Below are 25,397 nucleotides of genomic sequence, written 5' to 3' on the forward strand. Positions count from 1 at the left end.
GGTCGGTAAGATTTTTAAAGTTTTTAAAAGAAGTCACTTATGCTCACCAAGGCTGTATTTATTTGATTAAAAATACAAAACAAACCCAGTAATATTGTGAAATAATATTTAACTGTAAAACAGTTGTTTTCTATGTGAATATATAGTAAAAAGTGTAATTTGTTCCTGTGATCAAAGCTGCATTTTCAGCATCATTACTCCAGTCTTCAGTGTCACATGATCCTTCAGAAATCAGTATAGTATGATGATTTGATGCTCAAGAAACATTTTTCATTATCATCAATGTTGAAAACAGTTATTTACATTTTTATTTCAGGATTCTTTGACAAATAAAAAGTACAAAATAACGTCTCGGTTACGTATGTAACCCTCGTTCCCTGAGTACAGGGAACGGAGACGTGTCGTCGGGGGAGTTCCCTGACGAATTGGGATCACGCTAGGGAGACCAATTGCCTTCGAGTGAATTAAAACGAGCCAATGAAAATTGGCATGCAAGATTTGCATTCCGCGACCCGCCTACCAGCGCGGGTATAAAAGGCGGAAGTAAACATTGCGCAATGCTTTTCGCTGAGGAGCCGAACGGTGTCCAGTCCTCCGCGAAGGTACAGCGACATGGCGAAGGGACGACACGTCTCCGTTCCCTGTACTCAGGGAACGAGGGTTACATACGTAACCGAGACGTTCCCTTTCGTCCTGGGAACTCCGACGTGTCGTCGGGGGAGTTCCCTGACGAATTGGGATCCCTAATAAAGCGCCATGGTGCTGGCCCCTTCCAGCGCCCGGCTAAGCTACCCTGCAGCAGTTTCTTGAAATAAGTTGCGGGAGCTAGCACGGGAACCACACTGCTGTTCCGCAAGACCCGCACAGAGGACATTGGATAACACTGGGAAAGCGTTCCCCAAGAGAGGGGGAAAGCTGCGGAAGGCCCAGCCTGACTGACCAGGAATACACATATGTACTAGCCCAATGGGGTAGTGAAACATATGGCAGTCCCTGAGGTGGTCCCAATCCAAGGGAAATGGGAGCGCACTCAACAGGGATGACGAACGAGTCCGTCAAGGGGAAGACACGGCTAAACTGCACGTGGCATGATGGTTCACAGTAGAGATCACTGGAGCACCCAGTCTACTAACAACTCCTCACTAGAGGTAGCAGACCTGGCGCCGGGCGGTCCGCCACGCCCAGCACCGGAGGGGTGAAGGAGGAACTCACGAGGCTCACCAACGTAGGGCGCCATACGGAGCAAGAAAGCACGTATCCGCTGTTCGAGGCGGAGTGGCGTAGCAAGCCGACACAACTTATTCCCTCGACCCACTGGCCGTAGCCAGAACTCGGGAGGAAACAGGTTCCACACGAAGGCTATAGAACCTAGCGAACGTGTTCGGTGTCGCCCAGCCCGCAGCTCTACAGATGTCTGTCAGCGAGGCGCCTTGAGCCAAAGCCCAGGAAGCGGCAGCACCTCTAGAGGAGTGAGCGCGCAACCTGGGAGGACAAGGCTCACCCAGAGACTCATATGCTCGGGTGATAGCATCCACTAACCAGTGGGCTAACCTCTGCTTGGAGACGGCCTTCCCCTTCTGCCGGCCTCCGTAACAGACAAAGAGCTGATCTGAGGTTCTGAAGCTTTGCGTTCTGTCAATATAAACCCGCAGGGCGCGGACAGGACAGAGAAAAGCTAGGGCTGGGTCTGCCTCCTCCTGGGGCAGCGCTTGCAGGTTCACTACCTGGTCCACGAAGGGAGTGGTAGGAACCTTGGGCACATATCCGAGCCGGGGTCTCAACACAACGTGAGAAAGGCCTGGCCCGAACTCTAGGCACGATTCGTCGACCGAAAAAGCCTGCAGATCCCCGACCCTCTTGAAAGAGGCCAATGCCAACAGGAGCGCTGTCTTAATGGACAGGCTATTAAGCTCTACCGTCAGCAAAGGCTCAAAGGGAGGACTTTGAAGAGCTCTAAGTACCAGAGCAAGGTCCCAAGAGGGTACCGAGTGCAAAACACGAGGTGGATTTAACCTCCTGGCACCCTTAAGGAATCTGATGACCAGGTCGTGCTTCCCCAAGGACTTACCTTCCAGTGCATCGTGATGCGCGGCTATTGCGGCGACATACACTTTGAGGGTGGAGGGAGACAGCCTTCGCTCCAACCCATCTTGCAGGAAGGAAAGCACGACTCCGATCGGGCAAGTTCGGGGGTCCTCCTGACGGGAGAAACACCAATCGACGAACAGGTTCCACTTCAACGCATAGAGGCGCCTCGTAGAGGGGGCTCTAGCGGAAGTGATGGTGTCTACCACTGCCTGTGGCAGACCACCTAGAACCTCCGCGTCCCGTCCAGGGACCAGACATGGAGTTTCCAGAGGTCTGGACGCGGGTGCCATAGAGTGCCCCGTCTCTGAGAAAGAAGGTCCTTCCTCAGAGGAATCGGCCAAGGAGGGGCTGTCGCGAGGAGCATGAATTCGGTGAACCAAGTCCTGGTGGGCCAATACGGCGCCACAAGAAGGACCTGCTGCTCGTCCTCCCTGACCTTGCACAGAGTCTGTGCAAGAAGGCTCACTGGGGGAAACGCATACTTGCGCAGGTCCCGGGGCCAGCTGTGAGCCAGGGCGTCCGTGCCGAGGGTCCCCTCGGACAGGGAATAAAACCACTGGCAATGGGTCGTGTCCGGAGAGGCAAACAGGTCTACCTGTGCGACTCCGAAGACACTCCAAATCAGCTGGACCGACTGGGGATGGAGTCGCCATTCTCCTGGCAGGGGAGGCAGCCGTGAGAGCTCGTCTGCCACACGGTTGAGCTCCCCTGGAATGTGAATGGCACGAAGCGACCTCAGATGCTTCTGACTCCATAGGAGGAGGTGGGAGGCGAGTCGCGACATACGACAGGAGCGTAGACCACCTTGATGGTTGATGTAAGCAACGGTCGCAGTGCTGTCCATACGGACCAGTACGTGCTTGTGTCTGAGAACCCCTTTGAGGCGACGCAAGGCTAAGCGTACTGCTTGCAACTCTAGGCAGTTGATATGCCAATGCAGTTGAGGCCCCGTCCACAGACCTGAAACTGCATGCCCGTTGTACGTGGCCCCCCATCCGGTGGCAGAGGCATCTGTGAAAACCACAGCATGCCTGGAAACCTGGACTAAGGGCACTCCGGCCCGTAGAAACGCAGGATCCGACCACGGGGAGAAGGTTTGGCGACAGTGCGGGGTCACTTTGACCCGGAACGTGCCGCTGTGCCACGCCCACCTCGGGACTCGATCGTGAAGCCAGCGCTGAAGCGGTCTCATATGTAACAGGCCGAGCGGCGTTACTGCGGCTGCGGCTGCCATATGCCCCAGGAGCCTCTGAAATTGTTTCAGTGGAACCGCTGTCCTGCCTCGAAAAGACCTGAGGCAGGTGAGCACTGACTGGACGCGTTCCTCCGTGAGGCGCGCAGTCCGGGCGACCGAGTCCAGCTCCATCCCGAGATAAGAGATCCTCTGCACGGGGCAGAGTTTGCTCTTGTCCCAGTTGACCTGAAGCCCCAACCGGCTGAGGTGCCGAAGCACCATGTCCCTGTGATCGCACAACACATCTCGCGAGTGAGCTAAAATGAGCCAGTCGTCGAGGTAGTTGAGGATGCGAACGCCTTGTTCTCTCATGGGAACAAAGGCCGCCTCCGCGACTTTCGTGAAGACGCGGGGTGACAGGGCCAGCCCGAAGGGTAGGACTTTGTACTGATACGCCCGACCCTCGAAAGCAAACCGAAGAAACGGTCTGTGTCGAAGGAGAATCGAGACGTGAAAGTACGCGTCCTTCAGGTCGATCGCTGCAAACCAATCCTGGGGACGGATGCATTCGAAAATGCGCTTCTGCGTGAGCATCTTGAACGGGAGTTTGTGCAGGGCCCGATTCAAGACCCGCAGGTCCAGGATTGGCCGTAACCCACCGCCTTTCTTGGGTACAATGAAGTAGGGGCTGTAAAACCCGGACCTCATCTCGGCAGGAGGGACCGGCTCGATCGCGTCCTTCGCCAGCAGGACATCGATCTCTTTCCGCAAGACAGGGGCGTCCACCGACCGCACACGGGTAAAGTGGACGCCCCTGAACTTGGGAGGCCGGCGTGCAAACTGAATTGCATAGCCGAACCGGATGGTGCGGATGAGCCATCGGGACAGACCCGGAAGCGCTTCTAGCCAGGCTTCCAGATACCGTCCCAATGAACCCACCCGAACCACCGGCGTACCTGCGGAGGGGCAGCGAGGTGGAAGACAGGGACCCGGCTCTGGTGGCGTTGTAGCGACCGAGAGCGGGGGTCTGGGTGCGCCTGACACCAACCTGCTTCCAGCGAGGGGCAGACGGCAGAGAAGGCTCGTGGGCGTTCTGCTGCGGACTGCCCGGTGGCGAGAGGAGGGGGAGAGACGAGGAACGAGGCCCTGACTCCTCGTATGCTGGTCTCTGCGCCTCCGGGCCCAGCTGCAGACCGGAGCGACGCAGCTGAGGCTGCGTCACTGCTATCTGCAAGCTGGGGAGAGGGGAACGGGAGTGGTGCAGCTCGGGGGCGGCACGCACTGCCATTCTGACCCTCTCGGGCGGAGGAAACTGGTCTTATTATACTGCCAGTCTCGACCGTGAGGGGAAACGAGGGACGAGGCCCGGGGGCATCGAGTCCTGGTTTCCCCTCACCCAGCGAGAGACGAGAGTGACAAGGCCGTAGCCCTCACTGCCATCTGAGCGCTGGGGCCCGTGAACGACTCAGAGGAAATGGACTGCTCAAACTTTGGGTACCGCTGATTACTGGATAACCAGCGGCGGAACAGAAACTAAATTCTCCACCCGGCCCTCCCCCGGGGGAAGGAGTGGTGATGACACGCACTCCCAAAGAGCAGATCGTCACATACTCTGGGTCGCTCCTCTCAGGGTTGCTTCCCTTCCCTTGGGAAAAACAAACTCCGAGCGGGCTGGTTTTGAGGTGCTTCTGGACCACCAGTGTGGACATCGTCTAACCGAGGGCCAGCGCTGTGACTAATCACGGTCAGTCACTAAGCACAGCTCAACCCCGAGTTAGAACTACGCACGTGCAGTGGTAGTGAGAGAGGAAAAACTTCTGCAGATTTAGGCATGTTTGGCTTGCCATATTGGCACCAAAACGCTTCCATACTGCCAAAATTCTTCACACACATCCAGGCGCTTTAGAACAGCCCAGGAAAGTGTGGCTGTTAAGTCTGAATCTTCAGCATGAGAACACGACATTATAGTAGGAACTCAGCATCATTTTCAGAGTACAACAGCCCTCTCTCCGATGTAGCGATCGACATCTGTCCTCCCTGGGGCCCCGAATGAAATGCTTGGTCCCTCATGAGAAGGACCAGAATCCCATCCGAAAGCCTCGACGGCACACGGCACGCTGAGCGGCTCAAGCCTTTACGAGAAAGGGGAGACGAGCAGCACGCCGACGTGGTCATGCACTCCTGAGAGAACATGAACCACCCACGAACGCAGTCTCAACACACTGATTAGGCATGTGAAACAGTGATCGTGGCCGTCAACCAGGCATGCAAGATAGTGAACGTGGCCATCGCTTCGATGACACACGGCACGCTGGGCGCTCAAGCCTTCAGGCAAGGCGAACAACGTGCCGACGTGGTCATGCTCTCATCAGAAAGCATAAACCACCCACGAACACAGTCTCAGCATGTTTGCGATGCGCTAGAGGAGTGAGTGGTTCGTGCTCACTGAAACCCTCAGATCACCAATGTTATTCGCCAAAGTAGCCCTCCTCTGGTGCACCAGAAGAGAAACTAGATCGGGAAATAAGCAAAGGGACTCACCTCATAGAGGCACGCGAGTCTTGATCTTGACCACGCATCTTGAGCGCCGAATGACGCGCGCTGGGTTGCCGTGACAACCCGCGCTGTCAGCCGGCGCTCGACGGCACACGGCACGCTGAGCGGCTCAAGCCTTTACGAGAAAGGGGAGACGAACAACGTGCCGACGTGGTCATGCACCCCTGAGAGAACATGAACCACCCACGAACGTAGTCTCACACACGGATTAGGCATGTGAAACAATGAACGTGGCCGTCAAATAAGGACAGGGAACGATCGCATCCAGAAACACACGAGTGAAACGTCATCCTGAAAAGGACGCGATCTTCACTCGTCTTGCTCTTTCAGGAAGAAAGTACTCTCTCTATCGTGCTGAAGCACACAGGGACCCAACGCGGCAACACAGCGGGGAAACTGCAAGCCCGCTGTGCGCACTCAACCGTTTACCAGCTGTGAAAACAGCTTTTGAATTAACAGCATATAGACGCAGCCGGCAGACAGGAACCGCGCGGTCGCTGAAACGCCATCTCACCAACACAGAGAGATCCCCTCCCGAAACAGCAGACTCGTAGCAGTAAGAAAAATACAATCTTAAAGCTCACTCACTCAGAGAGGACACAATCGGTCGGCTCCGAAGCTAAAAGCATTGCGCAATGTTTACTTCCGCCTTTTATACCCGCGCTGGTAGGCGGGTCGCGGAATGCAAATCTTGCATGCCAATTTTCATTGGCTCGTTTTAATTCACTCGAAGGCAATTGGTCTCCCTAGCGTGATCCCAATTCGTCAGGGAACTCCCCCGACGACACGTCGGAGTTCCCAGGACGAAAGGGAACAGCATTTATCTGAAAAATAATCTTTTGTAACATTAAACACTACCGTTCAAAACTTTGGGGACAGTAAGAATTTATTTTTTATTTTTTGGGGGAAATAAATAGAATAGATCAATACTTTTATTCATCAAGGAGGAATTAAATTGATCAAAAGTGACAGTAAAGACATTTATAATGATACAAAAGATTCTATTTCAAATAAATGCTGTTGTTTTTAACTTTCTGTTCATCAAAGAATCCTAAAAAAAAGGTGCACAACTGATTTCTGAAGGATCATGTGACACTGAAGACTGGAGTAATGATGCTGAAAATTCAGCTTTGATCACAGGAAGAATAAATTACACTTTTTACTATATATTCACATAGAAAACAGCTGTTTTACATTGAAATAATATTTCACAATATTACTGGGTTTGTTTTGTATTTTTAATCAAATAAATACAGCATTGGTGAGCATAAGTGAGTTCTTTTAAAAACATTACAAATCTTACCGACCCCAAACTTTTGAACGGCAGTGTATATATGTATATGTATTTTGTAAATTTGGTAAATATATACGAATACCTAGTTTGTTGTGCCTTGTATATAGGCATGTGTAGGGCTGCATAAAATAATAACAATAGCCTAGATAGCAGGCAGTCTATAAATCGTTAAAAATGAACACTTCAGTAACACTACACTAGACAAAAATATATTGATTATCATATGTTACTTCAAACGTTTCTATTCGTTATGAAATGAGATGAGTTTGGCGTGAAGCCTAATGTTTGGCGTGTTTTGCTTTTCAAAGACTCAGACTCAAACTCAGCGCATGCAGCGATCAAGCCGCTCCAAACTATGAAACATTATTGTTACATTATACATCTACGTTTGAGCAGATATCCACAAACACAGTATTTAACAGTAAATACAGGTCTAAACATTAAAATATTCACCATGTAAGGAATAATTGACGACAGCCCGTTGAATTATTAGAAAAATAATGCACACCCGAGGTGGTAATGCAGTCACGACGCGAAGCGGAGTGGCCGTTACACCTCGGTGTGCATTATTTTTCTAATAATTCAACGGCCTGAAGTCAATTGTTCCGCTTATACTACAGTTACCACACATCGAAACATTGTTCAAATGATGTATTTCAAGAAGTTTGTAAAATTTTTGTCATTAAAACGCTCTTGTATGTAGGACTAATTTATTGCGCATCTAATCCCACGCCTCCGTTGCTAATTCCAAAACGTCATTTTAGAGTTAGTAACGGAGGTTTGAGCCACTGATAGCAGACTAATGCTGGACATACTTAACGACTGGCTGAAACATTCTGTTTCCATCGACTGCAGCAGATTTTAAACACAGACTGAAAACGCGTTTGGGCATGATCAATCATAACAAAGTATCAAATTACATTCATAACCGGCTTTACAATAAGTGTGTCCCCGGCTTTATGCAGTTATTAATGCAGTTATTAGAGAGAGAGAGAGAGAGAGAGAGAGAGACATGTGCTTCAATGTTATTATTTATTAATTAATTCAATTCATTTTAATTAGTTCGTACATGTTTTTTTCCTAATATTGACAGTAGGAAATGAAACACAAAGTCCTATTAACAAGTAGGCTATAGGCCTATCAATAATTATTTATTTGTTATAGCCTATTATCTGCAATACTTACGAAAACCCGTGCAGCAGGACTATCAATTTATTTATATAGGCCTATTCAGTTTAATTTTCTATTGACTATATAGGGCTATATACTTTGTTTATTAAAATTAAACTGCATTTTTCCATTGATTGTGAAGTTAGACATCGAAAATTGCAGATCAAGCGCATGGGCTGCATGTTTTTTCTTGTTATGAATTGTATGCTATTTTCCGTTATTACAGTTAACTACGCGAAGTGATATAGAACTGTAATGCGGTCAAGACCTGCCTAGAACTACGTTAGCCGTGCGTTTCCCTGAAACTAATTGCACACCTTAGAACGTTCTCAACCAATCAGAATCAAGCATTCAACAGCCCTGTAGTTGTAAGCAACAATAAAACACTTACTATTATGTGTCTTACCTTAAAAATTGTTATATTAATCAAATCGTGTTCTTCCAATTCTTCTGTGGTAAATCCAAGGTAAACTGTACAGCACAGTCTTCCAAACTCATGAAAAGCAGAGGAATACTGAAGTCGCTGATTCTTTGTTTAGAGCTGATGAGGGCGTTAACAGCTCTGCGTTCCTTCACATGGATTATTTGCATGTGAACAGATGGTGCAGCTCTAAACAAAGCTCTAAACACGTGTGGTCAAATTAAAGTTAATGAGCTCGGCATGGAGAAACTGTACATGTCCTTGCTTTCATACGGATTTCTTAAACCGAGAATATTTGTTTTTGATATGATTTACATCATTTAAAAAAGGAGACTTCAAGCTTTGTAAATGCATATCTCTCACTTGTGGGTGGCAAGTATTGGCTGAGTTACAGATCATTTTCTGTCGCGTTTCAGAATAAACTTCACATTGAGAGAGAAGACAGAATGTGCATCATGTTTTTCTTCTTTATTTTACAAAAAACACAACTTTTAGTTTTTATTATTAGTGTACACAATTAAAAGAAGACATTTAATAGTTTTTAATGATGTATAACATTTGCCTGTATGACAAAAATCGACGGAGTTATTTGAGTCTCTTTGGCACTGACAAGAAAAAAAGCGAGACAAACACGCCGGCGCGATAGCAGACCCCAGAGGGTTAACACCCTCCAGCAGTGCATGGGTTTCTGCAACAGTGAAATTAGGTCTTTTTGAGTCTATGGTTCCACCTCATCTGTTGTAGTGAACATAGTATTTATAGGCCTTGGGCATGATTGATTTAATTGAACACAAGCCACAGCACATCAGCCAATTAAGTACATTGCAGACCTTGTCAGGCCAAAACTTCAACAGAGAACCTGAAGGAGTCACAGTCTGTCTGTGGAAGAACAGGTCCTCATTGGTCTGCGCTTCTATGCATCTGGGACTTTCTACCAAGTTGTTGGTGACAATATAGGATTGGACAAATCAACTGTGAGTGATGTAGTGAAAGCTGTCAATTGCATTGGCCAGCCTGCTCAATTCACTTCCAAAGGATGTCCAGATTGCCCAGACCAAGCACAAGTTTTTTTCTTTTGGGGAACATGCCCAAAACTATTGGGGTTATTGACTGCACTCATGTGCATATCCAAGCACCTCATGAGAGGGATTGTGAGTACATCAACCAAAAGGGGAGGCGCAGCATCAACATCCAACTTGTGGGCGATGCTGACCTCATCATCACAAATTGTGTCGTTAAGTGGCCCGGGTCTGTTCATGATGCACGTAGAGCATGCCCTGAGAGAGAGTGCACTATACATAGAACTGCAAACCAACCGACCAGATGGCGTAATATTAGGAGACAGTGCCTATCCACTCCTACCATGGGGTAATCGTACCACAGGGAGCATGCAACAAAATACTTGCGTGTATCGTCCTGCACAACATCGCTACCAGGCGCAATGTCCCTCTCTGTGATGATGTTTATGATGCACCTGAGCCTGTTGAAGAATGAGGGACTGACTGAACGTATAGTAAGGGATGCAATTGTTAGAAATTATTTTTGACAGGCTCATCTCTGATGATTGTTTCTTTGAAATTAATATCGGTGATGAAGGACAGAAAAATTGAATATATTATTTTTGTTTGTTATTGAAATCTGTTTGGGGGGTTATTTCATGTGGAGAAGATCATTTTTATTTTTAATTTACTATACTGAATAGCTTAATTGGTAGCCTATGTCTACTTTATCTACTTTTTCACTGTTACAACTAGGTATGTAACGATTCACTCGCAACCGGTTGAAAATCGATAGAAATGTGTGACGAGTCAAGTCGGTTGAAATGTTAAACGAATCGCGATACACGTTTTAAGCAGGGACGTTTACTGTAGCCTACTGTGAAGTTGTGAACCTCGCTTTACGGGCACAATAGCAGCAAGCACACACTGGCGCGAAGCTAGCGAGTGTTTTCACTTAATTCATGGAACTTGAGCTTGTGTGAGCCAAACTCAACTTCCACAGGAATGAACTGAAAACGCTTGGTTTGCTCCGCTCGCGCCGCGCCAGTGTGTGCCATAGACTGGTGTTCTGCGTGTGCACGCGCCGTCAAACACATGGCGACGGCAAGTGTAAATATTGACTCATTCAATTCGGAGCTGTGGCGGCATTTTGACTTTTCGTAGACTAATAATAATCACCACCGTGAGAAGCACGTCACCTCCGTTTTCATGTAAAAGGCATTAATACGACAAGTGCGAGAGCCACGGAGGTGCATCAGTGTTTCCGTGGCAACCAGGTGTTGTATTTATTTTACTATCTCTTTCTCTAAATGTGTACATGGATATATATATATATATTTATATATATATAATTTATTGATGGTTATGGCATATTTTTCTAAATGTGTGTTGTTGTTTTTTACTCTTGCTAGTGTAATGATACAAATTATAACAAAATTAAAACCCCTCTAAATGTGGTACTAATTTTACAGTCTTTTACTTAGTGTGCGAAGGTACCAGTGTCCACCCTCTTGACCAGACAGACAGAAAGACTGAGTTGAAACAACCTTGAATTGATTTTTTTTTAAATTTCAATGTAGTTTTTTTTAGTTGACAAATTAAAATGAAAAAGAAATGTGCAGCATTTTGTCTGGGAAATAATAAAAGGGACACTTTTTCATTTATAATTTCTTAAATTAATCACTTGTTAAAAAAATCGTGAGAAAATCGTATCGTGAAACCAGTATTGTGAATCGTATCGCATCGTGAGTTGAGTGAATCGTTACATACCTAGCTACAACGGTTACACATGTCGAGTGCAAAATATAAATAAAAGTATATACACTACATGATACAAATGTATTATTTGACCAATTTTAAAATTTTACTACATTTTCTTCCTGTAATCCACCTTGAAATCCTACAAGGATGGGATCAGGATTATCCAAATCCTACTGACAAGTTTTGAACAACACAAACTGAAGGTTTGATCCAGATTAAAACTAGGATTGGACTCCGTGATCTAATCTGATTTCAGATTCCTTCTTTCCCTTTTGAACAACCCATTTTCAAGATTTGATCCAATCTGATAACCAAAATTTATAAATCATTTATATGTACAATATGTTTACAATAACAAATTTTGGAAACGATGTTCAGAAATAAATTTCAATATATTAGGTTTAATTAGTCGTTTAATGAGATCTACAATATCAGCCCAGGCTCATTCGAAGAACATACCTGTGGCAAAATTTTTAGACAACACAAAATACGTTGTGTTGTGCACGTTTCGCGACAGTTTCAAAGTGAAATGTCCACTAAGTGGCGCTAATAGCATGTTTAGTTTTTTTTCCGGAACAGATGAACATAAATCTGTCAATGTTGTATTATGTCGGAGTTTGTACGTATCACTGCAGTTCTGAATTGAAATGTCTGGTGAGTGGCGCTAAAAGCTTAATGCTCCATTATGTTTTAAAATAAAGTACACCTACACTAAACCCTAAACCTACCCGATAGTGTTAACTAAAGCAAATGCGACATAAAAACGTAATCATGGCATTTTAGCTTGATTTTGAACTTTTGAAAACCGGGACATTCAGTGACAGGTTGTTAAAAAACGGGACAATCCCGGGAAAACCGGGACGGGTGGCAACCCTATTCGTACTTGAGATCTCCGCATCACAAGGACAATTCTGTACCAACTGAGCTACTGATCAAGCTTAAGTCACTAAAACTGAACAGACGGAGCTGGTTAAAAGATGCAAACTCCAAAATATATTTGTTTACTAATCATGCACTATGGTAAAAAGTGTTTTGAGGTCATAACATAATTGAGCAAGGATCCGCGTGAAAACAAGTCTTTATTCATCCATAATATGCTCCTGTAATAATTATTGTCTGTGAAAACGATTAAAAGTGCTTGCTGTTTTACTGCCTCTAGTGTTCATTTCTTTTCGAAACTACAGTAATATGTAGGCTACGTATTGGTACATATTTTGCGTTTTGCAAAAATTTTGTTTGTTTTGTGATCTAACCGGAACGAAAAGAGAGTCTCCACAACGGCTTTAAGAGTTAGATTTAAACACGGGTGAAGACCGTGTGAAGACACAAGAGAACGTCCCTCGCACAAATTACGCCTATGGGCGTTCAATTCATAAGCATATAGCATATATGTAATGGGTGTATGTTGCTTTTAAGTGTGGCCAGTTTTTGAAATAAGCTCCTGAAAGGTTTTGAAGAAACATTTGTACCATTTAGGATGTAGTCATTCACTACAGCATCACACCTTGCATTCAAACAGCAAAACGGTGCCTTTAAAACGCAGCACCCCACACAGCAGGCTCTTAGCTAGGTGGAGAGGGGAAAACATCTGAACCTTTAAAAAAAGGCCTCTGTATGACCAGCTAAACACTGGGCCCTTTTCATTTACCAACCTTTCATAGGCTTTTCCATGCCAACTGTAGCCCCAAGTCCTATCTAAAAATGCCTTCTATGCCTCAGAGAGCCACTCTTATGGGTCTGAAATCCATTTCCTCCCACTCTCTTTATCTTGATTCTGTTGTTGAAAAATCTTTGCTTTCTCTTGCTCATTGTCAATCATGGTGAGGGTTCAGAAACGGAATGAAGTAGCATTTGTTTTCACAGCACCTGGAGTTGATCAAATCAGTAGCTGTCATAATTGACTAGGTAGAATATGATGCAAATTATCCTTGCCTGATATCCTTTTTCACCTTTGTGGCAGGATCAATGCTTTGTTGTTTTATTATGTTGAATTTAGGGGATAATAATGTATTTTTCATCATGTGTTTACAGGTAAATGAGATCTATCACGATGAATCATTGGGAGTGCACATTAATGTTGTGCTTGTGAGGATGATAATGCTTGGATATGCTAAGGTAAATTACTGCTAAATATCTCTTTTATAAACCATAATGGGTCATATCATGTATTTCTTATAGAAGATGTAATATTTTATATCTTTGTTTATTTACTTAATTTTTCATGACAATTTTCCACTCTCTCTGGCTCCCATTTCTGTCAATATAGTCATTGCACGCTATAAGCTTAAACCCAGATGATCGCTCGACTTTAACATGATCAACCCAGTTATTTTTGTATGATCAACTCTGGAAGTAGGTATTCCTTCGTTCAAAAACATAATTTGATCTAATTACTGGAGATTGAAAGTAAAGTGAGTTAGTGAAAGCAATTGGGACATTGTTTAATTTGTATCATCTTTACTCTTAATCTGGTTTCGTGCCACAGACCTAATTTATGCAGGAAACAGAAATCCGATCGGTTATCCAGATACAGAGGCTACTTAATGTGAACAAATGTAAACGCACAATGTCCTTATTGGCTAATGATCCAATCTGCTTGATCGGATCACGGTGATCGCATGTTAATGCCAAGTGTAAATGCTGCCTCTGACTCTATATTAACCCATTAATGGCCTGAATTAGTTTAATTTTTGTATTTCGGTTTTCATTTTAATTTGAAAGTTTTAGTAATTTTACCATGCTTTTGTCTTTTTTATTAGTTATTGCTTTTTTAAATGTCTGTATAGTTTTTGTTTTAGGACAGTGCTTAGCATAAGTGAAGACACCCATGCTAAAGTTGGCTAAAAAGAGGAATAAAAAAATCATCTTTTGAAAATTGATCTTAATGCCTTTATTCAAAAAACGAGGAAAAATCTAACCTGTAAGGACTCCAATTTTCTTTTTGAATGAATAATGTATCGTAAATACATAAATGTTCTTCCTTAAAATACAGGGGGCATAAGTCAGTATTTCCATACCCCCCTAATGAGTCTCTAATCTTTTTCTCAGTCCATCAGTCTCATTGAACGTGGCAACCCTTCACGAAGCCTGGAGAACGTGTGCCGCTGGGCATTCGTCCAGCAGAAAGAGGATCCAGAGCACTCAGAGCATCACGACCATGCTATCTTCCTGACCCGGCAAGGCTTTGGCCCCACCGGGATGCAAGGTTTGACTTTTTTGGTCTTTAACATGACCTCAGACTCTCAAATATTTCCTCCCTTGTCATGTACAGTATAGCATTTTTTACACACAAATTCGTGCATCTTAAATATTCTCATTCCTTGAAAAAGGTCAGTCTCTCTCTCTCTCTCTCTCTCTCTCTCTCTCTCTCTCTCTCTCTCTCTCTCTCTCTCTCTCTCTCTCTCTCTCTCTCTCTCTCTCCTCTCCTCAATTTAATTCAATTCAATCCAAATGAGCTTTATTGGCATGACTGTAAAATAGCACAATATTGCCAAAGCACTAAACATATACAAACATATACGTGGATAACTAAAAGTAAAAAAACAAAACAAAAACATTTCTATATTATACAAATACATCACAATAACAATAAATAAAAATACAAAATAAGTACAGACAGCAGTTTAAGGGAAAAAGAGTGATCAGCCCTTGTCCCTCCTATGATGGCAGGAGGACACATACTGCGCTGCCAGGTGAATACACTCTTCTTTCTCTCCATAAATATAAGACAGTTTGTTTATGAGGCTTTCTTATTGAAATTGAGGTCAAATCTGTTCTATTTGTGTGAAATAAGTGTCTCTGATGTTTTTTTTTTACTTGCTGCACTCGTGAGGAAGTGCAGCACGTCCTCTACTTTTGAGTGTCTGAACTGAATTGTTGTATTAAGTTGATGATTTTCCACTAAATATTGCATGGGGTCACTCTCGGCGTGTCCTGCCCTGTATCTAAGTGCGCAGTGAGTCGGCGCGTCTGATAGATGGAACCAGAACTTTACAGCTCTCTTCTGGATTTCAGATAGGAGAGGGAATCTGCCTAATTCTGCACGGCAACCCAGACTTGGAGCATTTCTGTGAGTTCCCAGGAAGTTCTTGCAGAACTCAAGGTGGAAAATTTCAACAGGGGTTTTGTCCCAGGATTCGTAATTTAATATAAATTTGGGGCCCCAGATTTCACTGCTGTATAGAAGGATAGGTTTGATGATACTGTCAAAGATTTTCAGCCACAGTTTAATGAGTGGGTTAAATTTAAACAGGGGTTTTCTTATACTATAATAAGCCCTACATGCTTTATCAGTGAGATATTTTATTGCAGTGTCAAATTCTCCAGAAGCTAAGATTGCCAGACCCAAATAATTATAAAAGGTGACATGATTAAGAATTGTTCCCCGGAGTGTAAATTCATATTTCTTGTCAGTAAGGCGAGTTTTTTTTCTGAAAGATAATTATTTTGGACTTCTCCATTTTTATTGATAAGGCCCAGTCGCTGCTGTACTCTCTCTCTCTCTCTGTCTCTCTGTCTCTCTCTGTCTCACTCTGTCTCTCTCTGTCTCTCTCTGTCTCTCTCTCTCTCTCTCTCTCTCTCTCTCTCTCTCTCTCTCTCTGTCTCTCTCTCTCTCTCTCTCTCTCTCTGTCTCTCTCTCTCTCTCTCTCTCTCTCTCTCTCTCTCTCTCTCTCTCTCTGTCTCTCTCTCTCTCTCTCTCTGTCTCTCTCTCTCTCTCTCTCTCTCTCTCTCTCTCTCTCTCTCTCTCTCTCTCTCTCTCTCTCTCTCTCTCTCTCTCTCTCTCTCTCTCTCTCTCACCAATACTCCCTCACAGTCCCCATCGGTTTCTGTCAGCACCTCAAGACCTCATCAATGCTGTCAGAAATGTCTGACAGAATCCTGCATGGTGTAAAAACTCCTCTTCAGACTGATGGTAGATGTATAAAGAGGTTCACACTATTGGAAAAGGATAGAAGAGAGACATGAAAGCACACTTATACAATCACTGACAAAGTTCACACAGTGCACATTTAACGTCTATTCAACCTGACAGGAAAACTCCAGCTTTTCCTTAGAAGAGCACTGATCTCAGCATGAAGTGTTTATGCTGTCACTGCGACTCTCTCATTTCCTTTATCATGCCACTGTATGTACTCAACGGCCCTCGTTAATCATCCGAAAAAACCTCTTTGGCCTCTCCACCTACCTGTGGCGCATCTGTTGTCTGGCAGTGGTGATATTGAGCTAATCAGTGCCGATGTGCTTTATTGGCTTATTGACACCAGCTATGAATATAGCTTTAGAGCCGAGTAACGCTTTAGATTACAGCCCGGAAAGTATTGCGTAAGTAAAACGAATTTACAGCGTAACTTTCGGTAATTATAGTGTTCCAATAAAGTACGTACATGTAGGTATAAAGGAACAATATGTAAAGTTTGGGGAATAACAACCAGGGAAATTAACATTATTTATACTGTCATTATTTTAGAACTAAGGGGTACTTATTCTACTATTATTGTCATGATCCGGCCTTCTTGTCCTTGATTTCCTCTGGTCTTGAGCCTGGATCATGACAGACCCGTGTTTTGTGTACAAGCGCTTGGCCAATTGCTTGGGCCATGTGCTTGTGTTGTCTCGTTACGTTACCCCGCCCCCTTGTTATCCTCGTCTCGTCATTATTGTCTATTCAGTTTCACCTGTCCTTGTCTAGTCAGCTTCACCTGTCTTTGTCATTAGTGTCTCCCTTTTTAATCCCCTTGTGTTTGCTGTCCTGTGTCGGTACATTGTCAACCTGTGCGTGTTACTCTTTGTGAGAGTCCTGTGAGTACTTTGTCTGAATATTGTATTAAGAATTGTGAGTTTATGTAGCTGTTTGTTTTCTTCATCTTGTCTTTAACAGTCAGTATCTAGTCCTAGTTTATTTCCTGTCTTAGTCTAGTTGTACTGCCCCATCTGTCCTGTTTTGTCCCCTCGTGGGTTTTTGTTTTCTGTTTTGTGCCTCAATAAATCCCTGTTAGTCTGCATATCGTCTGCATTTGGGTTCGTTCCTCCAACCTCATGACAGAATGTACCGACCAACTAAGAACCCAGCAGACAGTATGACCTCTCAACTCCAGTTCCAGACGGAGTTCCGTGAGCGATGCTGGTTGTCCGCATCAACCAACGGAGAACGGGTCATTTGCCCTATCCCGTCCCAGGGTGAGCAGATCATGAGGGATTATGCCCGCCTCTGGGATCATTTTTCCCGGGAGGTTCCGCAGGCTTCTTCCTCGGGCTCTCCACCTTCTGCCTGCCTGCCAGCTATTCCCGAGGGTCGAATGATAGGCGTCGCGACGCTTGGGGACCAGGCTGGCGCCCTCACGACTCCTGGCACTTCATCTACCCCCTTCGGTCTTCGAGGGAAACGAGGGAGGCGAACCTCGTGGGACTCTCCTTCAGAGTCCTCAGCGTCGGAGTCTATCCTGCCAGAGATAACCCCTTCTTCGGCCGACACAGTTCCCGCCGTGCTTCCCCAACCCGTCTCAGCTCCGGTGATGGTCACTGCTTCTCGACCAAGGAGAAAGAGGAGGAAGAGGGGAGCCTCCCGTTCAGAGCCCGCTGCAGTCACAGAGCCCGCCGCAGTCACAGAGCCCGCCGCAGTCACAGAGCCCGCCGCAGTCACAGAGCCCGCCGCAGTCACAGAGCCCGCCGCAGTCACAGAGCCCGCCGCAGTCACAGAGCCCGCCGCAGTCACAGAGCCCGCCGCAGTCACAGAGCCCGCCGCAGTCACAGAGCCCGCCGCAGTCACAGAGCCCGCCGCAGTCACAGAGCCCGCCGCAGTCACAGAGCCCGCCGCAGTCACAGAGCCCGCCGCAGTCACAGAGCCCGCCGCAGTCACAGAGCCCGCCGCAGTCACAGAGCCCGCCGCAGTCACAGAGCCCGCCGCAGTCACAGAGCCCGCCGCAGTCACAGAGCCCGCCGCAGTCACAGAGCCCGCCGCAGTCACAGAGCCCGCCGCAGTCACAGAGCCCGCCGCAGTCACAGAGCCCGCCGCAGTCACAGAGCCCGCCGCAGTCACAGAGCCCGCCGCAGTCACTGAGCCCGCCGCAGTCACTGAGCCCGCCGCAGTCACTGAGCCCGCCGCAGTCACTGAGCCCGCCGCAGTCACTGAGCCCGCCGCAGTCACTGAGCCCGCCGCAGTCACTGAGCCCGCCGCAGTCACTGAGCCCGCCGCAGTCACTGAGCCCGCCGCAGTCACTGAGCCCGCCGCAGTCACTGAGCCCGCCGCAGTCACTGAGCCCGCTGCAGACAGCGGTTCTTCCGGTTCTGATTCGAGCGCTTCATCTGAGTCTGTTTTCATGTGTGCGGAGTCTGATTCTGTGAGTTCGGTTCCCGCTCCACAGCCGTCTGCTACGTCCCCTGTTATGTGTCCTGTTCCTTTGCCCGCTGTTTCCCCAGTCAGTAGTCTTGTCTCGCCACCCTCAGCTTCCCCTGTCGTGATTCCCCCTCCGTCGTCCACTGTACCTCCTGTCCCTAATCAACCCCGGACTGTTTCCTCCAAGACCCCTCTTGTGTCCCGATCCAAACCTGCCCGGATTCCTCGCCCTAAGCCCTCAGCCCATTTTCCGAAGACCCCCAGCACACCCATCCACCCTGGACCACCCCCCATGAACTCTGTGTTTCCTCCGCCACCTCTTCCTTGTTTGTTATTTTTATTGTTTCATCCTAACCCTGCTGTTGTGTTTTCGTGTTTGCCACTACTGTTGTTTGTCATGTTTTGTTGGTTTGTGTCAATGTCTCAATCAGTCTTGTCTCGCGTTTGATGTCCTCTTGAGGAGCGTCTGGTAGCCGCTCCTTAAGTGGGGGGTTCTGTCATGATCCGGCCTTCTTGTCCTTGATTTCCTCTGGTCTTGAGCCTGGATCATGACAGACCCGTGTTTTGTGTACAAGCGCATGGCCAATTGCTTGGGCCATGTGCTTGTGTTGTCTCGTTACGTTACCCCGCCCCCTTGTTATCCTCGTCTCGTCATTATTGTCTATTCAGTTTCACCTGTCCTTGTCTAGTCAGCTTCACCTGTCTTTGTCATTAGTGTCTCCCTTTTTAATCCCCTTGTGTTTGCTGTCCTGTGTCGGTACATTGTCAACCTGTGCGTGTTACTCTTTGTGAGAGTCCTGTGAGTACTTTGTCTGAATATTGTATTAAGAATTGTGAGTTTATGTAGCTGTTTGTTTTCTTCATCTTGTCTTTAACAGTCAGTATCTAGTCCTAGTTTATTTCCTGTCTTAGTCTAGTTGTACTGCCCCATCTGTCCTGTTTTGCCCCCTCGTGGGTTTTTGTTTTCTGTTTTGTGCCTCAATAAATCCCTGTTAGTCTGCATATCGTCTGCATTTGGGTTCGTTCCTCCAACCTCATGACAATTATGATAGGCAACAATCTTACATTTGGGAGCAATGTGGCAAGAACATACACTGTGTAGATTTTTGTTATAATAGTGTACTAATACTTAAAGGCTTTTTTAAAATTATGGGGTACATGCATTTAAACAGTTCTACCAGAAAGACTCGGGAGAATAAATGCTGTAACAATAAATACATTTATTGATAGCCCAGCAAGCAATAAAGTTCTTTGGCGTAGGCCCCGCCCATAGCTCGCAATCCGAGGGTCCGGACTCTGCATTTCCTGCCTGAAGACAAAGGCAGGGGCGCAGCCGACCCCCTGGGAGGTATAGGAAGGGACCATCCTGGTGGTGGTGGGGAGGATGGAGGGGAAGGAACCATCTTGGAGGTGGTGGGGAGGATGGTGGTAAATGAAAGCGTCAGCATCTGCGAACTCAAACATGTGTAAGTGCTGGTCTTTTATAATGCAAATATTAGACATGATTGGATTGATGAGAAGGTAATAAGTGACGTAGCTATTGAGTCTTCCTGGCAGAACGTAACGCTAAAGCTTCCATTTATTTGTTTTAATAGCAAAAGTGCACTGATCAAGTTAGGTCTTCCGTGTTTCGAGGCAAGTAAAACTAAACATATTGCAACTTATTTTAAATACTAGGGAAATATACTCTTGTTCCTTGTAGTTACAGGGTAATTGTGACATCTGCAGGCTGTAAATTAAAGTGATGCTGGTTACCCTCTTGTTTAATAAAGGCTTACAGAGTAAGTACAATAAAACTACATAAAATGTGATATCACTGACTCAGAAACCTTTATTTGTAAAACAACTTAATTCAAAACAGATTGACAACACTTCTAATTCATTAATTATATATATATAGTTATATGTTTTTTTTTTTTTTTTTACTTCTCATTACAAATACTAAAGTCCCGACAGAAAGTAGCACGTTTTGGCCCTTTTTTGTTTCTCTTGCTTGGCTTCCTCCTTTTCTTGTTCCTCTTCTTCTTTTTCATTCCTTCCACTGATGGGGAATCCCATGTCTTTTGCTATTCTGTATTAAAATAAAATAAGTATACACCCAATGTTCTCATAATGTACTAATCTTTTCGCTTCTGATTTCTTGAGCCTTATTTCAAATACAGCTTGTTTAACATACGAATAAAAGAGGCATGGTAGCTACATCGCAGGTGGCTTAAAGCAACACTAAGTTAGATTTTTTACCTTAAAATAATGTTTCCAAAATTGTTTCAGTGGTTCATCAAGTCGTGACATGGTGAAATGCACTTATGTCACAGCTTTGCGGTCCTTTGTCTTTATCTGATTTGCGGTCCTTTATCTTTTATCCACGCTATGTAAGATTGCCAGATCGGGTCACGTTTCTGTAGTTCTAATGAGACATAAGAAAACTACTAATTTGACTTGCTTTACGGCAAGCGTTACAATTGCTACAATTGCTTGTTTGTGATGTCGCAATACATCATACTTTCATAAAATCATGCATCATACTCTACCTTGTCTGTGGCCATTGTTGATTCCAAAGCCGGTGCTGGATAAACAGAGAGCACGTGAGTGCGCGTGCGACAGTAGGCTGCGGTAGACTAAATTATTTACGACAGCGGTAATGGACAATTCCGCTTCCAACCTGTAAAAGTTACTTGGTGTTGCTTTAAGACGTGGGTAATATTTTGCAACACGAACTGGAGGTAACCAACAGTCATTTGTAGCCAGTTTGATAGCTACAGAACTTAAAGATCTCCCTCTTTTCGTTTTCTTTCTTGCTGCATTAAAGATAAATGGTTAAACTTCTGTTTTCGTGCAGGCGCAGTGAGGGAAAAAACAGTGAGTTTAGGGCAATCGTTTCGTAGCTTTGCTTCAACTGTGCAATATAGTCACGAGGAGCGAACACAATTTCTGACAAGCCAGAAATTCATCCGACCATCCGATTGCCGGTCTGGAGAGGTTTATCTCGTTTCCCCCTGTGCACTGCACGAACACTGAATGACAAACGACGCACAACAAAGCTGAAAATCCGAAAAAAGGGTCGCACTAGTCAGAATTCGGCTCATTCTGAGGACAGAACAGATATACAGTATATTACATCATGTAAAAATGGGCATAATAGGTACCCTTTAATATTAATCAATGGAAAGACGAAACTAAATAGAACAAGAGTATATTTTACCAGTATTTCAAAAAAAAGTTACAATAGGTTTAGTTTGACTTAAAACATGAAAGCCCAAACCAAAACAGCTGCACTTTTGCTATCAAAACAAATAACTGTATAAATGCACTGATATGTACCCCATAATTAAAAACAAAGCCTTTATGTTTTAGTACACTATTTTTACAAAACTCTACACAGTGTATGTTCTTGCTAAATTGCTCCCAAATGTAAGATTGTTGTCTATCATTATAGTAGAATAAGTACCCCTTAGTTCTAAAATAATTACTTACATAAATATAAATAATTCATTATTTGACCCAATATTGCTGGGTTGTTTTTATTAAACTCAACTATTAATTACAAAATTATTATATTGCTGGTTTAAAATGAACCCCAAAAAACACAGAATTACTAGAGTAACAACACAGGCAACAGTAATAATCAAAAGGTGTACATTTATTAATAACCAAGAACACCCAGAAATGCACAAAACTATAGGCAATCGTTAAAACAACGTGTACATGAGTGAAAAAATGCAGAAAAGAATGACAGCTCAATTTTACAGCACATACAGTTAAACAAAATTGCATTTTAAATGGTACAAATTTAATAAATTGCATTTTGAAAAAAATTTGACCATATTTCCCTTTTTAAATTCGCACGCCAATAACTAACAGACTAAACGCAGTATTGCGCTATCGCTGCAGCCAGTTTTCAAAGTCCTCTCTTCTCCTCCCCTCTCCTCTTCTCTCCTCTCTGCTTCGATTAGTTTTTTTTCTATTTTCCTCATATATTCCTGTTGTAAGCACAGCGGTGTGTTGCCAAAATCTGAGCTGGTGATTCGGCGGGGAGCTGCAAACCTCCGCTCTGCCTTTCTGCAAAAGACCGCTTCTGCCTTTCTCATCATATACAAAATATATTGTGACAGGCTCCTAATAACCTGCACACAAACAAGTAGTCTCTGTATTTCTGAGAACATATTTTAACATCCAAATGAATTAACTAACATCCCAAATAAATTACATGACACAACGCAAACACAAAATGCTGTCATGTTATCTTGCGTTCAGATGCCTGGTATTTGGTAATGCATTCATGTAAGACACTTTTGGGAAGTCATTATTGCAAATCATTCTGATGACAGACTTTGGCTCAGGCATTTTGATCAAACCAACATTTGAGATGCTGTGCAATGAAATTGGTCCACTGGCTAGTCCAGTTATACAATCACAGCCACTGTTGAGTCGAAGATATGAGCTTTTTTGCTGTGCATCGAGGGATTTATTCGTTAAATGTATTTCCATTGTAGTTTATGCACATGTCTTCTTATCGGATAAAATAATGTATCCACCTCATCTTGCTGTTTCCATCCAGCGTTTTTATATGATATCCCAAAATGCACAATAAACATAAGTGTATGTAAACATAGCTAGTGTTTACTTTTTAAGGGAACAGGATGAGAACATATACAGTAAATTCTACTATGGTGAATGGTTTTACATTACATGTTAATATGTACACACACACTTTAAAAAGCAGCGCAATTGTCCAAATCACTTTGCACCACAAATGCCATTACCAAGAAAAATAAAATCCTTTTACAAACTGAGAAATATTAATTTAACATAAATCATTTAATCAGATTTATATTTATTTATGTTGACACTTTTTTTGTGATTAATTATTATTGATTGCATGCCAAACTGTCAGTATGCTATAAGAATTGCACATTTCACTGTATTGCACTTCGAACAAAGTGACTGTCTTTGTCCAACACAATGAAATGTGGTGTAATGACAGCTGGTAGTTTGACATTGTTTTGGGCACATGCTGTCACCTTTGCTGGAAATACTGTAATTGGCTCCATCCCCCTCCAATAATCCTCAAATATGTATTTGAATTGTTAGTAAAATAGCCATTACATGTCATAACTAAATGAAAGAAACAGAAAAATAATGAAAAATCATATCTAATTCTCCTGGACAGCTCTTTGCAGAGTTGTCAGCATTACTCTTCTCAAAGAATTACAAGAACACCAAGCAGCAAGCTGTCAGACTGTAGAATCACAGGGCAAGTTATGACAGAAAAAAAATAAACCCTAACCATTTCATCTTCTCTGTCTATCTCTGTCACTCATTTACTCTTAGGATATGCCCCCGTCACTGGGATGTGCCACCCTGTCCGCAGCTGCACCCTCAATCATGAAGATGGCTTCTCTTCTGCCTTCGTTGTAGCCCACGAAACAGGACATGTGTAGGTTTTTAAACAAGACCAGGTGCTTTTCAGCCATTTCAAATTGATGTTAGCTTTTGTAAAATGTTGTATGTCACTCTGAACATATGTGGTTTCACATTTGAATTAAAAAATAAATAAATTGTAAACCACATGGAATGCATGTTTTCAGGTAAATAGGCATAGCTAATGTAATTTACTGTCTGCTCTCAAGGTGAGGGCTCTATTAAGAGTAACAAAATGGACAAAAGAAAATGGTGATGCCTCATACAAGTTAACTTGCTTATCTTTTGAGGATATTATCTAATAGTGAAAAATATCAGTATATTTAAGTAATAGATAGAAAAATAGAAATGTTTTGTCCTTACTTACTTCCTTGTCGAAATTCAGCCTCTCACGTTGTTCAAAACATCCCTCATGTTAATTTTTGAGCTCATGCTTGAGAGTCCTTAGCCACTGTCTCTACAAGCCTAAGTAGTCTTACCTGTTCCATTTTGTGGGTGAGCTTACATTCCTTTTTTGACAACAGTTGCTAAAAGTCTCTAGGCATCTAACAATCAAAGGGGTTTCATAAAAACCCACCACCTACACACAGATTAGTCAGTGAGGCAAACTCCTTATCTCCTTCTCCATATTGAAACTATTGTCCAGGACTTCACCCTCTCAAACTTCTCTATCTGTGTATCTCTTTCTTTCAAATGCCTTTATCCAGTTTTCATTGAGCACATGACAAAGAATGATACACCATCATTACTCTGCATCTTGCCACCATCCTACTGATGGTCTTTCATTCAGTTTGGCTTTAGCACAGACTGAAATAACATTTTATTTAATTCAAAAAGAGATGTCAGGGCCTAATTTTCTCTCATTTTCTGGCTGGCTGCCAGAAATATATTTATTTATATATACACTCACCTAAAGGATTATTAGGAACACCATAATGATACTGTGTTTGACCCCCTTTCGCCTTCAGAACTGACTTAATTCTACATGGCATTGATTCAACAAGGTGCTGAAAACATTCTTTAGAAATGTTGGCCCATATTGATAGGATAGCATCTTGCAGTTGATGGAGATTTGTGGGATGCACTTCCAGGGCACGAAGCTCCCGTTCCACCACATCCCAATGATGCTCTATTGGGTTGAGATCTGGTGACTGTGGGGGCCATTTTAGTACAGTGAACTC

The 25,397-nt window shown here is 44.2% G+C and overlaps 1 protein-coding gene and 1 long non-coding RNA gene across 6 annotated transcripts in view; one reads left to right on the forward strand and one right to left on the reverse strand.

Annotated features, from left to right (window-relative positions):
- Positions 1 to 25,397, forward strand: part of adamts3 (ADAM metallopeptidase with thrombospondin type 1 motif, 3) — a 178,006-nt gene that overhangs the window by 65,190 nt on the left and 87,419 nt on the right. For 4 of the 5 annotated variants that reach the window (XM_077231555.1, XM_077231554.1, XM_077231557.1 and 1 more), the window contains exons 6-8: positions 13,494 to 13,577; positions 14,511 to 14,667; positions 24,127 to 24,232. In XM_077231555.1, the coding sequence (XP_077087670.1) occupies positions 13,494 to 13,577; positions 14,511 to 14,667; positions 24,127 to 24,232 (347 nt within the window). Of the gene's footprint in view, positions 1 to 12,029; positions 12,117 to 13,493; positions 13,578 to 14,510; positions 14,668 to 24,126; positions 24,233 to 25,397 lie in introns of those variants that run through there. The other variant, XM_077231558.1, reaches the window with a different exon arrangement.
- LOC143739237 (uncharacterized) overlaps positions 11,355 to 25,397 on the reverse strand; it is a 109,808-nt gene continuing 95,765 nt past the window's right edge. Inside the window, exon 2 of the long non-coding RNA XR_013204155.1 lies at positions 11,355 to 11,475. This is a non-coding gene — a long non-coding RNA (uncharacterized LOC143739237). The remainder of the gene's footprint in view (positions 11,476 to 25,397) is intronic.

Source organism: Siphateles boraxobius, unplaced genomic scaffold, assembly GCF_051911475.1.
Source record: "Siphateles boraxobius isolate OS27281-9 unplaced genomic scaffold, OSU_SipBor_1 16, whole genome shotgun sequence".
Taxonomy (NCBI): Eukaryota; Metazoa; Chordata; class Actinopteri; order Cypriniformes; family Leuciscidae; genus Siphateles; species Siphateles boraxobius.